Genomic DNA, 19,172 nt, shown 5'->3' with positions numbered 1-19,172 from the left:
TGCTCCGCCATCCCATTGATATATAAACCTTACATCACTATTATATAATTACATAGATTTCTATTTTGCATTTTGATTTTTTGCTAGTAAATTCAATTAATTTACAATTCATAAGTAGCTATAGTTTATTCAATTACTACAAAATATTAGTCATAAGTGGTGTCTATCTTATTAGAGAAAACAATCTTTGGAATATCGGTATATATTAGAGGAAAAAAACTATCCTGAAAAACATAACCTATCTTTTTTTTTGACAAAGAAATATGCATGTATATACAAAAATTTCAATACTAAAAGATACATGGAAATTATAAAATATTTTTCCTGCTTAATGTGGACTTTCTTGCACAACACTTGTATAACACGTCGAATGAACATCAGATTTCATACTATTTAGTATAGAAATATATAAATTCCCCATAATTTTATATTTATCGCGTATGACTTATCCATTACATTCTTCTATTGTATGTAACACCTATGAAGAATATGGGTTAGATGAGGCTGTGATACACGATGGTCTTTAAGATATACTGTTCAAGTACCATCACTTGTGAATCTAAATTATTGCATTATAAGCATCTCCTCGTAATGTGTATATCACTGCGCTTGCGCCCAAGAAAAGTTTGTGAATGAAAAATAGATTTCAGGGAGCTTTTTTTTTTTCCTTGTTGAAGATGCTAAGTCCAACGTATTATTATATATAGTAAAAGTTCACAAAAGATTGCAAGAGGGTATAAAGTAAATTCTCTCCCTCTCTCCTTTCCTCCTCCGTGCTCTCTTTTTTACTTTCTTTCCTTCTCCTTCTCCCCCTTCATCGATGTTTTTCATTTTGGTTGCTGAAATCATACCAGTCCACTGCTGGTATGGCCCGATATTTTTTGAACTGCCCATCCCGAGCTGATTCTGCAAACCTTAGATCTTAGCATCTCTACCTGGGCACAACTTTCCTAATTTCACCACTATGATACGCACAACTAAGATTTTTTTTTGCCCCATTCCCTGCATATAGAGTTTACCGTATAAATACCTTTTGAAAATCACTAATTGCACAATTCATTCTATGTTTCTCAAAAAGCCTCTCTCACTGGATATCGACTGAAGGCAACTTTGATAACCTTTCGCATTAAAATCCTTGAAAATTTTATGTAAAAATATAGCTCTACAATACAAACTGAACGTTGGATTTTTTTTCCAAGAGCATTAATACAAAAAGGTAAAGTATCATTTTACACTTCAGATAGTTGCTTATGAATGCCATCAGTCACACATCCAATAAGAGCGATATCATTGCAAAAACAAATCGCTTGAAGGACATATTATATGCATGCATGCATCAGCTAGCAACTCATGGAAGGTGGATTTTGCAATTCCAAGACAAGATCAGTGATTTTATATGTAATATTTGGTTGAGATATTTAACAATTGAACCATGAGGTTATTTTACAACAGAAGGGGGTTAAGAGAAAATTGCACTCCCAAATGCATCAACTGCCTATGAAGTGCTCCGGCCCTTCGGGGAGAACTTCTGTTGAGAGAGGAAGTCAAAAAGGCAAGCCACCTTCGCAGCTTCGACCCTGTCGAATATGCCGTCATTCATATCTACACTAGTTGAAATTTCCTCAGGCCCCCGCAAACCAACCATATATATCCTACCTAGCAGGGGGCCTCTCCATTTTCTAGCCCACAGTTCCACCAGCACCATGCATTCCTATCTGACCTCGAGATACTGCCAATGCTCTTGAGTCAGGCAATACAAGTTTATCAGGACGGTAACACATCATTACAGGCTGCATTACAAATGGAAGAACAAAAGTCCCAGCCACACAATCAGCCATATCTCTCTGTGGGAAGAGGCTACAGCATGAGCTGCGAAATCAAAACAGAGAAGGAAATCAGTTAATATTGAAAGTGCATGGAATTAATTTTCAGATAGAGCACGTAATAAAAAAGATAATTCAAAAGCAAACATAGAAATAAAATACGGACAAATCTCAAGGACACACAAGCAAGAGTTTTACATGAACAATATACAAGACAGACTTTTTAAAGTAAAATATTACAATGTTTACAGTCTATAGTCACTTGTTGGTCTAAATCTGCAGCATCATTCCGCTATTTGTAATATTAGAACTAAATTCTGCTTAGAAAACGGAAAATACAGGTAGTTTTTTGCAGTCCTGTCAAGTTATATTTCACTTTTCTTCAAGGCTGTGAAGGCAACCAGGCAAGTTAAGAAGCTCCTAGCTTGTGAAAAAGAACATGCAAACATGTACATCCCTATCTATAGCAACAAGTCTCATCCCTATCAAGTTGGGTCCATCAGGTGCATATTTGTGTATGACTATAAACAAGGATGCATATTTGTGTATGGTCCTTTAGAAGTCTTAAGATTATCCATCAGTACATAAACATGGATGCATATTTACGAAACATTAAATAACCATCATGATCATATGCCCACATGAAAAAAGGGAACTGAAAAAAGCTCCTTCGGTGGCAGTTGTTTAACTGCTGAAACCAGATTGCTCAATTAGCAAATAAGCGATTAAGCCATGTCCATGACTTCATGACTTCTTTGAACAATCATTTTATCAATGTCTGCATGCGATGCCATCACAAGCTTTTCTAAAGCCTATTTCACAATTACCATCCATGTTTTTTAAAGTTTATTTTTTGTCATCCACTACTTTCCAAACCCTTGGCAACAAGGCCAAGCACCTCTCCTTATTCAGGCCTCTATCTTCATTACATTAGTGCAAACCATCTCAATAAGTTTTTCATGACAGCCATTAATTTCGGCAATTCTTATACCCTCTCTTATGTATATGTCCTCAACCCATAATTCCTGGTTTTACCTCATCCATCTAGGCATTCTAAGTTCTAGAACACCCATTTTACATACTTGGACCCCTTTGCTGATGGACTATCTCAATCGTAGAAAAATTAGGGCCTTATTATAGTTTTATACACTTTCTCCATCAAGCATGTTATAATTATGATGCCAACATGAATACTAAATCCACCCAAACTAGTTTTCTTGGGTATTGTCTGTTCCCTATTCTTCTTTATGACAGATGAAAGATGATGAACTAATTGCACATCATCTCTCTCAGCCATCATTTTCAGCTGGGCTTTCATTTCTATGTCCACTATATTTTTTTAAAAAATGGTTTTCTTCTACTGATTTTTACACATTTCTGCTTCAAGGCTTTCCTTTATAATTTTCACATTTAGCACTCGATCCAATATTCGTATTATCAAACTATATCATTTGCAACTCACATTCATTAGAGTACCTTTTTATAAATACGAATAATAAGTTTGCCTGCAACAAATCCAAAGACATTACTTAGTCTTGACATTTTTGGTAAAATGGAGTTCATCTTAGCATTGACACAGGAAATCAAGGTCTTTAAGTACCCCAGTGTTGCATTTATATTAGCTTGCATCCCCAGATAATATATTTGGGAAGGGGACATGTGAAGGCTTGCAACCTTCCTAGGAAGGTTAGGAATCATCTCTCATGTTTACTTACAGAAATGGGTTAGTAAGAGGGGTTTTTAATTCCCAAAGCTTATTTAACCAAAAGTTACATAAGGCTTCAGTCAAGGTTCGCCATTCAGTACCGGACCCCATATCGGTACCACGCTGATAAAGTGTTGGTATGCCTATCATGGGGGTCAATCCAGCATATCGAGACTCAATCATCCTTTGTACCGAGTCTCAATTCAGTACTAGTATAGCACGGTATGGCCAGGTACGACAAACCATAAGTTTTAGTTGTAGCCATGGAGGTCCGACTCTAAACCAACCCAGGCACAAAAATCTCTACTGGCTTACTAGTCTTGTGGGACTCAAATGCTCAAGAACCAAGCCTTCAAGGATTAAGCATTGAGGGAAGGGACTCGACACATAAATAGATGAAAAAGTGGATGTGTTGTATAACATAAGCAACAAAGGAAAGTAAGGGTGCTCTGAAGTGGACTCTCCTGCTGGTGTTTGAAGCAAGGTCCATGGAACAGGTATTGGGCCTCATACCAGCCGGTGACTGATTCGGTGCAGTACGAGTCCATATTGTGCCATTTCAGAATGTACCGAACAAGGAGAGCAAGAAGGAGCAGGGGAGAGGGAGAAGGGAATAGAGGAAGGGGGGGGCAGGGAGGAAGACACTGGGAGGGAGGGGGGAAAGAGAGGGAGAGAAGGGAACACTACTGGAGAGGGGGGGAGAGGGAGCACCATTGCCTGGAGCCCTTTGACCGCCAACTCCGCAACGCGGTCGAGAGAGAGAGAGAGAGAAGTGAGCGCTACCAAAGAGGAGGAAGAGGAAGCACCTCTACCTGGAGCCCTTCGATCGCCAGCTCCGCGATATGGTCGAGAGAGAGAGGGGGAGGGGGACCTACCTTCTCGACAGCGACCGAAATCAAAAGAGAGCGCAGCCGAGCTAGGGCACAGAAAGATTTTTCGTCTTCGAGAGAGGTTAGGGGGAAGGGAAGATTATACGAGGCCGAACTATAGCGACCTACTAAACCATTTCAGATTGGCACCGGTTCCATTCAATATGAGCTGAACCACACAGTTCGGGTCGATCTGGCAATCATTGATTGGAACAATGCATTGTTGCCTATTGATTAGGCATCTAAAGTCCAATCTAACACAAACAATCAAAAGAGACTAGACATGCCTATTCCTTGTTGGCATGTCTTGAATGTAACAAAAGCGAGACTTGGGTTCATGATGGTTATTATCTAGTGCATGCAAACGTAAAGCAAAAATTACAGTAGTAAAGGAAAAAAAGTGAGGGAAAGAGAAGAAGTGCATAAACTTTACGTATCATCAATAACAACCACAGGTTTAGGGAAACATCTCATGCATTTACATTCTACTAGGGCATGTAGACTGCTAGAAAGTCTTTGGGCTCCTATTGATGCTTGGGAAGCACTAATACTTCAAAGTGCATTGACTCTGTATCCAAACATATAGGATACCTATAGTTGTCAGATACTTCCAAAAAACTTGTCGCCTACTCATATTAAGTATCCTATTTTTCAAAATTTATACAAAGATTCGGATACTTCTGAAATATGCACGAGATACTTTCTCATACCTGTAAGGATGTAGCAAAGGGCTTTTTTTTATTTTTTAATGACTGTCGACCTTGCAATGGTGAATAGTTAATTTTGGAGTATGGATTATGGTTTATCAATTTGGATGGCGATTAAATGATGGACTTTGTAGATATCAATGTTACTGCATAAAGTATGGGCTGTATTGCATTGCTAACACAACATACTATACATATTCCTTTTTGCATATACGTTAAAAAATATATATATTCATTCATTTTTATATCTTTGTATCCTATCCGATCCCTTTCAAGACTCATCATATTGGCATATCCATATCCTTGTGTCATAGCTTGATGCTCTAACAGTCTCCAAGAAGGGCTGTTTAGGCAACCGACACGCAATGTGGAAGGGAGAAGCTCTGTGGAGAGATCTTATGCAAAACTATGGTTGCCCACTTCCTAAGCATATTGATGATTTTTTGAGGTTTTTGTGCGTTCCTCGGTGGTAAATTAGGTTTGGAAGAGTGGGATCCTTTCATAATGAGCCAAATGGGCGATAGAAGGAACCCCTAGATTTTTGAGAGGTGTAGAAGCTACTCAAGGGATTATATGAAAAAAGGCTCTTCCTTGGCAAGTATATATAGGAAAATTATGATGTGATGGAAGGTTTGGATGAGAATGTTAGGATGTTAGTACATAATGATGGTTTGGATCATCAATGATATCAAGGGCAAAGGATATCCATGAATAGGTGTAAGTGTAGGCTTAAGATTTCTTAAAGATAGAGCATTGAGATGGGTGTAGACGAATGGCTTTATCTAGACTTGGTCAATTTGATTTCCAGTTTTGGGGATATTGGAGAAAAGCACATAAAGTTGACAGTTTTTTTTGGAGTATTTCCTTTGCCAAAATGGTGCTCTGCATGGGCCGAACACATGAAAAGACAATCTAGACACTTGTTGTATTAGATGGAAGAATCTTTAATAGATGAATATTCTAAGTTCGATTTTGATGAATTATGGGTGCAAGGAGCTATATGTATGATGTTTTGAGGGGCTAAGTGTCGCATATGTGTTGGTGGAGAGAAGATTTAGGTGGTTGAAGGGTTTTTAAATATTGCATCAAGGCGAGATTGAGAAATAGCATTTCATGTCCATGAATTGGTATGCTTTTGTTGAATGGGTGGTGAGCCATGCGGCACATAAGGATAAAAAGAAAATATTCTTCTTAGAACATAGTCTTTTACTGAGAATAAAGCTGTTAGTGTTTCTTGTGATGCATGGTATGGTGGGTAAGAAAGGATCTAGATGGTGTTGTGGACTCGCAGAAGAGAAGTGTAAAGGTGTTAATTAATACTTGTGGTTGGGTTGTATGGTATAAGTCCTACATAATGGGGATAGATGTGGCAATTTCAGCCTAAATAAGTGCCAACTACATCTGTATTACATCTGCTTAATTCAAGCACCTACAAGTTCAGTCAGGGAATGAAATTAAAAGGCGATAGGAAGATATTAAAGGGAAGAACAAAGAAGCTCGGCACAGAAATGTTGAAGTGAGGGGTTGGTAATGTGTGTTTAAAAAACATGGGGCAAATTCTGCATTTTAAGAGGTAATTTGAATATCACTCGTAAAGCAGTATGAAGTAGGATTAGTTTAAAGGTAAATAAAAAATTGGGGGTAGTTGGAATGTGACAGTAGTTTTACATATGCTAACTGAGTTGAAAGATATTTAAAAGTGACATAGTTATTGATAAAATGGAGGGGCGAGGGTAACTCACAAATGCACCCTGAGAATCACTATATAAAGGTCATGGGCGACCTTAAAACGAACAATTGCAATGTTAGACTTAGTGATTAAAGTAAATCACATAGTAAATCGAAAAACAGAACCATCAGGCATACATCTGTACAGAACAAAAACTTGACTCAAGTACCAGTCATGGATATAGAAGGCCAGAGAACAATCACTTATTGGCGTTAATAGCCTAGGAAGAAATTCTAAAAAATCCATAATTATTATAAGTTTTCAAATTTCACTTAGGACAAGTTTTCTGAGACATGGTAACAAACCCAAATCTGGAGTAAACAGTTGACTCCCTTATGCAATGACAATAGGTTTCCATGGTCATGCATCCATAAAAGTGCTCTGCAAAAACTGATCAAGGTTTGAGAAGTTAAAGATAGGATTCTGAATATCAAGGCATCATGCAAACAGGCGATGATAATCTCCACTTCAATAAACCAATATTTTTGGAGGAAAAAAAAAAAGGATGCTCGGTACACGAGGCTCCCACCACTATAGTCTATCGGGTTTGAGAAAGATCAAATGCACACAGCCTTACCCCTGCGTGTGGAGAGACTATTCCATGTGCCCATGTTATGATAGAGCAATCCTATCATTGCACCAAGGCCCACCCTCAAACCAAAAATTTGGAAGTAGTATGAAATTATTTGTTCCTCGTTATAACCCCATAACTTAAGATGCAGACTTTGGTTGCTGGCAAGTTTCTATAATTTAAAGCAGTTCCACAAAATGACAAGTCTGCCTCTCTCCTCCAGGCAAAAGGAAGGATATGATGGAAAAGATTCCTTAAAGATCAGCACAATGTGTTTTATCTCTTTGAATGATCCAAACTGACATCAAGAGATGACCTCATTAAAGTTAGCTCAAGAGAATATAATCAACTTTCAGCGCTCTTCTTAGACTGAAGCAGTAGTGAGCAAAGTCCTCACCCTGCTCAGTTTTCTTCCCAACTCTAGGTATATCATCAGTTGCCAGTCTGGGCAAAGAAAAGAAATATGATAGCTATAGAGGAGGTAATGCCAAAAGAATAGACTAGCCTCCACCAATTGAAATAATTGATGCTTTTCTTTTAGGTGGGGGGCTTTTATAATTAGTTCCCTGATTTAGGGAACAGTATAAACAGCCTTCAGAAATATATCTAATCAACACTGACAGTCGCAATTGATATCAGGAACCTGTTATAGTTATACTTGTTTTGGTTGAAATCAAGAACCTGTTATGGCTGTTCTTTAAATGCCACATCCACTTTCAAAGCAAACATTCATTCATGCCTTAACAAATTTCCACATTTACTCTTTCATTTGTGAATTTGATCAAATTCAATAGCTCTGCAGTTACCAATTCAAGAGAATTTTTTTAGTATCCTTCTTCAGATTGAAAAGATGACTGCAAAAGATTTGCATTGGCAGTGCTTCATAGTATGGCTTATAACATGGGTGGAGCTGCTGAAGTTGAAGATACCTTTAAAGCACCTAGGGCAAATCAAACTCTAATCCTATAAACAACTAAAGATAACAAAATTAAGTGACAGTAGGAAAAATTAGCTTGGCAAGTAATTCAAACATATCCATTGCAGACCCTTACAAAACACTGCTATAGAGCCCTGGAAACAAGACAACAACATGAAGTAAACATAGGATCACCCTGTCATCATCTAAAAGCACAATATTCTAGTCATGAAAACAATGAAATTACAATCAACATGCCTGCATGCCTTCTATAATTAAATGAATATTGAATATATGCATGGTTCTTGATTTAAAGAAAAGAAGAAATCTTAATAATGAGTAAAATCTAAGGATCATTCTACATCAGTTCTTGCTATTGAGCCAATCTTAACAGAATCTAGAAGATATGTGGGGATCACTTTAGGAGACCCTGCATCACTACCAACGCATCATTTTAGCATGGAATGTTAGAGTTTAACCTCATTTCCATTATATATAAATTTCAAAAGAAGAAAGCTTAATAGGACTTGCAAATGTGCAAGAAAAAATTAAAAAGAAGTCACCTACTCATATTTATACCTAATCATGGCTGAGCTTCATAAGATACCTAGAAAACTAAGAATAACAACACTGGCCCTTTTTTTTGCAAAAAACTTCTGATCAACAACTTCAATTCACCAAATCATTTATCATTCTGCAGTTAAGAAGTTTCTGGTTGGCAATAAGAAAACACTATGAAACTTGTTTTAAGATAGAAATAAACACGGATAAAAGACTTATGCCATCAACACTCAAATAAGTGTGAAGCGAAAAAGGATCAAACATGTATAACTAGTTTAACTGGTTATCATGCCATTTCTGAAATGTTGATTTTCAAGCTTTCACATGTGAACACTAGATGGGACATCAAGACAACCACTTTACATGAAACATGTAACTATCATTGTTCATAGAAAATCAATGTAAAGAATTACCAAGAAATTAATGCAAATGGAGTGTGGAGCCTCTCTAAACAAACTCCTCTATAATTATATTAACAATATGTCAACTAATTAGTAGGAATAACTCACATGTTGAAGATGAAGAGACCGGAGAAAGCATAGAAACTGGTGATGTTAGAGCCATGCCACTTCCATTGCCTTTCACTGGACTGGTTCCATAGGCGACTGCAGGTGATGATGGTGAAAGATTTGGGGCCAACTGGGAAACTGGTCCCAGTTGTTTGTGTTGTGGAGGAATGGCTGAGTAAGGTGAATGTTCTGAAGGAACAGGCGCATAAGCATGATTTCCTGGAAAAGTTTTAGGAGGAAGTGATGGCGGACGGCATGGCTCCCTTTCAGGAGATGGAGCAGAATTTGTCATTGAAGGTCCAGGTGAAACCAAAGATAGAAATGGTGGTTGAGGGCCATTTTCAGGGGCGGGTGCATATGACATTGGACTTTCGGATGGTGACAAAGCATCACAATTGAAACATGGGTACGGGTGATGGTGATTAGTTGACGGAGAAGGAGCATGAGAAGGAGAGAGAGTGGGGTTGGAAGAAATTGGTGCCGTATGTGGAATATCCTCAGATGGAGATGGGGAAGGTGCCAAGGAAGGAGATGGAGATGAACTAGGGGCTAGAGATGAGATCGAATGCTGGAGGTATGATGACAATCGCACTTCCTTTACTTTGCCAAAAACAGAGTGATTGAGGCCAAGATTTTTTGCATGATGCCCACTGATGACCTGAGCTAGTTGTTTGAGTCTATATGGCAAAAGACTGCTCATCCCAACATCCGACAAAACTGAAGCCTGAACAGTAACTGGTGGTGCCACAGTTGAACCATGCACATTTGTCAGCTGTACATACACAATCTGCGAGCATGAAAAGATGTTAAAATGTTTTGTTGCACATATATAACAGAAATTGCAGAAGTTATACAATAAGTATTGGTTATAGGATGGGCACCTCATCAGTTCTCAGATCCAACCCATACTTCAGCTGATAATTCAACTGATCAAGATTCTTCTGGATCTGCACAATGGAATTATTTAATGTGAAGTTAAATAGGACTTGGGTTCTCTCCCAGATAGAAGCTGTTTGCGTCGGAAACACAGTGATCCCTCCAGGAAACTTCAAAAGTTCAAAAGAAGACGGATGCCCAAAAAGTGATAGTGTCAAAGATAGATTCAATTGTTGGAGGACCAACTCTACCAAAGATGATTTCAACACACTTAAGGCAGGCGAACTAATTAAGGGATATCTTGAATCAGGAAGAACACCAAATACTACATAAGTAGAGTTTGCTGGAGCCAAAGAGTGCATGGAAACAATTGAAACCTGTTGCAATAATTCAATTCAATGATGTTAAGCATTCTTGCAAAAATAGATGAAAACCATGGACACAACATAACATCACACCTTAGTATTTGGTACTCCTATTTCCTCATAAATGTCATATTCCAGTCTTTCACTTTCATCAGCAAGCAGTGAAATTGGCTTTTGCAAAATGAAGCTGGCCTGGATTTTAGCTGACAAGAGAAAGGAGTAAGATTTGCATTAAATAAATAATTCAATATTTTCTTCCAAGTTCAAGTGACAGAAGCAATTAAAATAAATAACTAAATAGGAACATATAAAGTACACGAATATGTGTATATGTGCTAATGTTGGGTGGGGGAAAATGCCACATGATCAATTCATCAACAATAAATGGTAATGTGCAAAGAATACTAGACATGCATAAGCCAGTCATTTAGTTTTAACTTTCTTTTCCTAGGGCATCATGTGAAAATTTGTGTTCTTCAGTCAAACATGATTAGAACAAGCCCACAATATATCATCACACAGATAACTATCCACTATTAGATCTCTATCAAGTATCAACTAAAAGAAATTTCACTTTACTGGAAAATCAAGAAACTAATTGGATATAATCTTTTTAGCTACTAACCTCAAGGTGAAGTTATTGGATACCACACTTCTGTGTATCCCATTTGACTAATACAAATATCCTGTGGTGTGCATACAGTTTATGTGGTATATCAAAAGCTAAATCACATTTGTGCTACTTTGAGTCACTACCCCAAGGATCACTTACAATATCATTTAAGCAATCAACTATCCTCCAATTACACTAATATATAAATGTCCTCAATTTCCTAAAATACCTACTAACCATGTATATTTTCTATATATTAAACCAAGGACTAAGTGCACTAAGCCAACTGCTATCCAAAACTAAGTTCTATCCCACCAGCTTAATCACCAAAGACAAACAAGGCAAGATGGTCGTTAATCACCTATCATCAAACAACAACTTATGCAATCCATGCATCTGCTTTTATGATACATAATAGAACAAGATGAGAACAAGGGCATGACATCTAAAATAAAGGGCGGAAATACCTTAAACCACCCAACAGATCATGGTACCTCGTGAATGCTGAAGATAATAAGAAAATGAAAACATAATGGAGAAACTGTTTCAAGAAGTGGTCTACACAGCCTCATAAACGTATGTGAGCTCCTAACCGCCTGCATATGATCTAGGTCACCTTTTTTACACTGACAAGTTGCATAGTGGAAGACCCAAGCGGCCCACATAAGTCCGATACGCGGCCCTACACCTCCTCTATAACTTTACATATTTTTATTTCAGCAGTTCCGACAGTTTCAGAATCTGATCCAGCATCAGCAATTTTGAGCCAAAAAATTCTGAAAATTATAAAAATATTAGAAAAATAAAGAAAAGTATAACGAGCAGGAGAAAAATGAGATGTCATTTAAAAATATGTTGTATTTCTTGGAAACTATTTTTAAAAAAATAATAAAAAAGACAGATACCATGTTTTGTATCACTCTAGTGTGTAATATATCATTCATCACTTGATGACAACCTAACACAATAAGGGACTGTTCAGTTATCCAGCTTTGTGAAGGTTGTTTTCCTAAAACCAAATTCTGTTGAAAAGGTAAAATAATACAAGGAAAACTTGTACTGATTATTTATTATTCGGCTATCTAATGATAGTATAAGAACTAACCTGAATTAATATAGTTTCAATCTAAAACAGAAAGTGAACAACCCTAAGATATGTGGAGAATACCAGTGGCGTATGCATGCTCAAGATTAGTCATATTTGTCTATGTATATTCATCATTTTATGAAAACAATTTCTTTCACATATTTCTACCTTCAATTGATTGCTTTAACAAATGTTGTCATAATTTCTAGAGGCTACAAGAATTCACTATTTAATCACGAGGAGGGTTTAAGCGTGTAGATGCATGATATTATCAAGAACTGGGTATTTAGGAGGATGGGAGGGGTCAGCTCTAGCATAAGTAGTATAAGCGGAGGACACTAAAGTAATTGGCAGGGAAGGCATTGAAAGTGAGTGTGCATGTGTGTGGGTGTGTGTGTGTTTGTAACACACACACACGCACACGCACGCACGCGCGCACACACACACACACACACACACACACACACACACACACACACACACACACAGAGAGAGAGAGAGAGAGAGATTTAAAAGATCTGGTAGCTGTTGAAAACCATTCGATGTTACAAATCTACATTTGTCAAAGCGGAAGGAGAAAATGGGTGGCCAGATCAAGTATAATCCCGCTTCATTTAAAAACAGGGTTTCTTAGGGCTTTCATAAAACAGTATTAATTAAAACAAATTTTGGTATCTCATACATGCTTTCACAAAAAATATTAGAAATTGGTATCAGAACTGTCTATTTTGGTAAAGTCAACTAACCAAATATCCCTTGAAATTCTAAACATATTCAAGCCTAGGATGGCTAAATCTGCCCGCAAAAAATCATTTCTTTATATTCCCATTGACCTGATATAACAGCACCTTTGATTCTAAACCTGCCAATTTCGAGTTTAGTCTTTGTAAAAATGGCTTAGAATCTGCAGATTTGAAGACATGACAAAAGAGAAATAAATTTACTCTCATAAGACAGTTTCCACTGAAATTCCAAAACCAACCCATTTTCAGATCGGCTCCAACTGAAACCAAAACATTACAGGTTGAGTTTAGAAATTTTGCCTTTCGATCCATGCCACTAACATGTTGGCAAGCATCTATAGCTCTCTTCGATAATTGTGGCTTCCACAAAAATTATGATGAAATATAAGTTTCACTAAGATAAAAGACTAAAATAAGTATTTACAAAAAGGTATAGGGGTTTTATATGTTTTGCTTTTAGTGAAAAAATAAAAAAAGACAGTCCATCCTTCTTATGGACCACGACTCTCATTACAATAATATACAACTAAGTGCACAAGCTCTAGATAATTTAACAAACCAAATATAAATGTCACATCTTGACAAATTAATATGGCGGACATTTATATCATAAAGCCATACAAATATCACAAGAGGCAAGCTAGAAGCACCCATGCATATAGGTCTAACAAACCACCACGTGCCTATAGCTTGGCACATCTCACCTACCCTTATGTTGCCTTATTGCAACTCTAACTAATGCCTTTTGTATTGCCATGGTTCCCGAATATTAATAAATAAAAAGAAAAGAAAAGTGATCTCTATCTCCCGCTAGAGAGGATTAAGGAGACAATGTTTGTTGACCGTAGGTGAGGTGGTAACAGCTCGAGGCATGGAGGAGTCCAACAGAGAGACAATGGCAATGATTGGGGTCCATAGTTAGTCTCCTTGTCTCTCTGGTCATGATCAAACCTAGTCCTTCCATATGCAATGTGAATGGAAATCAAACAAAGGGAGTTCTTAGCACCAAGTAGACAAATGCTAATGCCACTTTTCTCTGCTTGAGAAAAACGATTACCATGATGATTTTCATTGGCACCCCTTACACCTCTTTATCCAGTTGGTTATCCATGCCACCTACTGACTTCATGCAGCTAGGAGTATAACTCCAACTATTTCACCTTCTTTTGAGGGTATTTCACCAACTATTCATGATGCTAGAGTGCAAGGTGTGGCGGTGGAAGGCAAAGCAGTAGTCAAAGAAGACATGGGAATGGACAGAATGGTGAGCATGGTCAAGCCACAGAAGCCCGCCATAACGGGCCACGAAAGCCCGTCATAACGGGCCATGGACGCACGGTGGCAGTGAGCATAGTCGAGCTGACATGCACACTGCTGGTGGGTGAAACAATTCATTGGTGCAGACCCTGAAACAGTATTTCATGCCATTTGTTTGCTTGTTTAAGTGCGCGTATGTATTTTAGACCTACTTACACGAGTAGGTTTAGCACGCCTTATATTACAATACATGCATGTGCATAAGTTGCTCTGTAAAATAAAATTTTTGATCAAAACATACATCGCAGTATACCAAGCCTGCTAAGGACTAGACTATCACATGCATAAATACATCATAAACTCTGCTAATAAAGCACTTCCTCTATCTAGTTCAAGTTCCACATTCAACATTCAATGCTTTTAAATAATGAAATTTTCTTGCATTTTAATGTTAATCCATGCCATATCTGTCAAATTTATATAACTTTCATTATGATTTGGTTATGGTTCACATGTAATTCATCACGTGATGCACCTTCAACTTGGAGAAACAATGATTTAGTAAAATCTAGCTTTACAATGAGTTTTACCTGCGTAAGTATTCTAAAATAAAAATACGGATTCTCCTTTTACTAAGTGTCCCTTTCTCTTACAATACCTCTTTGTCACAATAAGAAGAATTCATTTTAGTGTTTCCAAAATTTCTTTTCTCATCAATCACTTTCTTGCATTAAAATAAAGCAAGGTCCTATGGCAAAATAGGTGTAAAGAAAGAAAATGGGACAGAATATGAATGCTTAAGGCATGATAATAAGGTATAACCATGGTTTGCTGTACCGGCCCGAATCGGATAGTATGAAGTATACCGTACCGTACTGGTTTAGTACTAATACTCGGTATGGATGGCGTGGACCCTTGGTATGCTGAAAAAATTCCATACCATACCGACACAGTGCTAATGTAGCACCAGTACAATATCTGGTATCGAGACAGCGAACCTTGGGTATAACAATAAGCTATGAGTTTTCCACAAATTTATACAGGTGTAAATCAAAATAAAATGGACTTTATCAAAACAATTGTCATAGAACAGGATCACATGAACAAAAGTATTTCACTTAAGAAATAGGAGACAATAAAAAAATAAATAACAAGATAATCAAAGATTAAAGTTAAAACTGAATCCACAATTATGAATCTTGTAGCCAATATGTTGTATCTTTCATATTGTAAGACCTGCCTTTCATGCAAAAAGCAATAATCCTGTCTCATGACAACTTCAACTCAATCTATCATACAATTGACTTTCACACACTCAGTTTAATTTCAGTTTATCTTTGGAGATTTCCTTCATTGTCCTGGAATGAGCTATAGGCCATTAAATCTCAACTATGGAATTGGGATAGGCAAAATGTGTAATAGGCATAGCAACCAATGCAATCGATTATTAAGTTCAAAGCAAAAATGCAGAACTATGGGATAGTGGGGCATGGAGAGGAGTGGGGCATTACTTATCTCCCCGTCTCTTTATCTCTCTTTGTATCTCTCTCAACCAAGCAATGATGAGGCTAAAGGTAGCCATGTGTACACAAGAACATGCTTGAGAGCATAGAATAGAGGCGGTTGAGTCCACACTGTTTGGAGAGTCAGAGTGCATGAGAGATCGGGTAGGGGGAAGATGCTCCATTTGTTGGCCAGACCAGATTTACAGGGGCCTGGGACAAGGTACTTTGTTGTGTTGCTGAGGACGGAGTTGAAGGACCTAAGGACAAGTTGCCTAAGTGGGTGGCCAAGGTCAGAGCAACTTGTTCAGTGACTTCAGTCAGCTACTCTTCCTCTCTTCTTCGTTTTGTTCCATCCAGCTCCATGACTGACGTATTTATCTACCTCCCACTCTAGATCTCTCCCCTTCTTACCTCTTCCTCATCTAGTTAGTTTTGCACTGGTCAATTCCATGAGTCTCTCTTTATCTCCCTCAATCTCACTTATTGGCCACAGCCACATGAACCCCGACTTAGACCTCACTGGCCTCCTCGCCTCCTGCTGCACTGATCTTACCATCACCTCCACATCTCTCCCTTTCCCTTTTCCAACACCACAAGCTTAGGAAAGGCAGGGAGCAAAGCAGCATTTAGGTCAGAGTGGCAGAAAACTGACTGAACATGCAAGAAGTTTGTGGATGGAAAAGCTTATCGCACTTCCATATCAAATCCATCGCCAAACCTTCTACAAATAACCACATCTTTTGCATATATTACAAGTACAAAGATTCTGTTGACTAGTATCTCTGATTACCACTAGTTAAAGTGTTCTATCTCGGCCAACAAACAAAAGGAGGTACTAAAGAAAATATCTTAACTTAGACTGAACAGTCAACACTATTGTCCAGGAGCTTTTTCTAATGATCTAAAATAACAAAGTCCATTCTCAAATGCAGTACAAGCAAATTACTTCAAAAACATGGGCTCAAAAGCTAAAAATTTCCTCCAATCCTTCTCCATTGCATTATATATACTATTTTAGCCCCTTTTATAAGGAAGAAAGATAATGAATGCAGAAGGAAACCATGTGACCAGCTCGCTAAACATGCCCAGAACAAGTACTTCGCCACACGGAAAGAAACAGGAGGCATCGGAGCCAACAGGTCAAACCTATCAATTACAAGAGAAACCCAGTACACTCCTGATGTTCTCTTCCAAATATAGCGGGGTAAGAGCAGCTTGTCCACAACTAACTAGAAAAATTGCCAATAGCAGGAGCAATTCAGATAATTCAGCACCAGTATATCATCCACCTTCATCTAACACTCATGCAGTGATCATTTACGCGGAATTTGCACCAACGCACCGTTCAATAAACCAAATTTCCAACCACAAAACGAAAAATGGCAGAAAACCCACAAAAATCAGAGTAAAAACCTCGAGGAAATTCCGGCTAATGCAATTAAGAAACCCAAAATCCCTAATCCCCCAAACAGAAACCCCACCAAGATTACAGATTGCCATTTTATTTTTTTCCCAAAAGAAGCCCAAAGAACACCAAATTTAAGAGAGAATCAAGGAGGAGGGGAAGGAGGAGCCAAGAAGGAATCTTACCTGAGGCGCTATCGGGGTCGCTGGGGACGAAGCCAGATCGGAGGGAATGGAAGGGCGGCAGCCAGAAGATGGCGGGGAGGAGCACGCAGGCGCTGAGGAGCAACACGACGGCGCACCTCAGGGTGAAGGCCTTCCCGATCGTGGCAAGGGCAGGGGCGCAGGGACAGAGGAGGTCGAGTCCGCCGCCACGTCCGCCGCCGCCGGCCCCGTCCTCCGGGATATCGAGCTGGACTTCCTCGGGCTTCCCCATTTAGCGCGCATCGGACGCCCCTTGAACTGCTTCTCGGATCCAATCGACGGTAAGAACTGGAGGCGCTGCTAATGCCGCTGTCGGAGATATGGGGAGGAGATGGGAGGGAAGGAGGGGGGATGGAGTGGGGAAAAGAGGAAGAGGAACCGCCGCCAGTTTCCACGGTGACTGAGGTTGCCTTTTTTTTTTTTTTTTTTGGTTCTCTCTTTTCTCTTTCTGGAAATGGGATGCAGGGAAATGGACAGCGCATCAAGTTTTTCTATAAACAAATAAAAAATCTTCTCTGGAAGAAAAGCGTCGGGTATTATAACACGGATTATTTTTTTGGTAACTAGCTGTAAGCGACCTTACTTTCCACTTTTATCACAACCAAGTTCTAGAACTCCCTATTTCGTCCAACCTTAAGCAACCCTCCCTCCTCTCTTCTTATCGCATCCTGCGCGTATCTTCCTCTTTCGAATCACTGCGCGTATCAACCTTAAGCAACTCTCTATTCTCTTTTTATATATTTTTCTTTCACGTCTGATTTCTCTTATAGCCTTACATGCAGTGGTGGTTCTGTAATCTAGTCTAAAATAATCAAGAATCATAACCTAAAACTATTTTTGGAAGCATAGTAAGTTAACCTGAATAAATAAATAAATAAATTTACTTCCACTGTTCTCTATTTCAAAATAAATTTATTTTATTCTTCTGAAAAATAGTTTAACTCATGTGGTCCAATAAGTATGCGGTGAAAAAGAATAAAATAAATAGATCAGCTAACTTTTACACCTTTTTATTTCACTTCCAAATGCAGTACCAAAAAATTTTATAAGTAATTCAGGTTTGGACTAGTTATGACCATCCTGGTCATAAATGGATGATAGGTAATCATGGATTGAATAAAACATTAAAATCTACTCAGAAATCTCTAAAATACTAGTATAGTTTGGTGAGTTATAGCTTCATAAAGAAGGATTAGAGTGGTTAATAATTGTGTAATTAATGACTAAAAAAATAGGATATATTGAAGAGAAAAATGAAGGGGATATCATATTTAGGATTTACTATCTTTACTTATCTCCTCTAATTTCTTCTCTCATTTTTTTTACTTTATTTGGATGCCCAACTTTAGATTCCCCATTTTGTCCTATTTTATGTTCATTTCCTATGACATATAATTGACAAAAAAAAGCTTAATTGAATTCACAAATTGGGCAGGGTCCATACAAAAATAAATAGATATGGTTTTTATATTTTTCAACTTAATTGTAAATGAATTGGATCCAAGGTCGGGCAAGTTTTGACCGATATAGACTTGGCTTGACCTATTATCAACCTTAGCTAGCATGTCAAAGATCCAAGTGCATCGGTGAGGTTTTAGATGCTGTCTTAGCAATTCCATGTAGACTCCACGCATGGAACTCTAATTTTGTAAAAATTTTATGTAAACCTTTTATTTTGGAGGAAAGAAAGTAATAAGTATATGTAAAAAAGGATGTAAATTTACATGA

The 19,172-nt window shown here is 38.0% G+C and overlaps 1 protein-coding gene across 1 annotated transcript; it reads right to left on the bottom strand.

The window, feature by feature from the left end:
• Positions 1-1,348: 1,348 nt before the first annotated feature.
• LOC103712530 lies at positions 1,349-17,868 on the bottom strand. Its single transcript, XM_008799080.4, has 5 exons — positions 17,427-17,868; positions 10,725-10,834; positions 10,272-10,643; positions 9,391-10,177; positions 1,349-1,869 (listed from the first exon to the last, which is right to left on the bottom strand). The coding sequence occupies exons 1-5, from the start codon at positions 17,674-17,676 to the stop codon at positions 1,796-1,798; spliced, it is 1,593 nt and encodes a 530-aa protein (XP_008797302.2). The 5' UTR covers positions 17,677-17,868; the 3' UTR covers positions 1,349-1,795.
• Positions 17,869-19,172: the final 1,304 nt, after the last annotated feature.

The sequence above is a fragment of the Phoenix dactylifera genome, chromosome 15 (assembly GCF_009389715.1).
Source record: "Phoenix dactylifera cultivar Barhee BC4 chromosome 15, palm_55x_up_171113_PBpolish2nd_filt_p, whole genome shotgun sequence".
In the NCBI taxonomy this organism is placed as follows: domain Eukaryota; kingdom Viridiplantae; phylum Streptophyta; class Magnoliopsida; order Arecales; family Arecaceae; genus Phoenix; species Phoenix dactylifera.
This window is presented reverse-complemented; position numbering and strand designations above follow the sequence as displayed.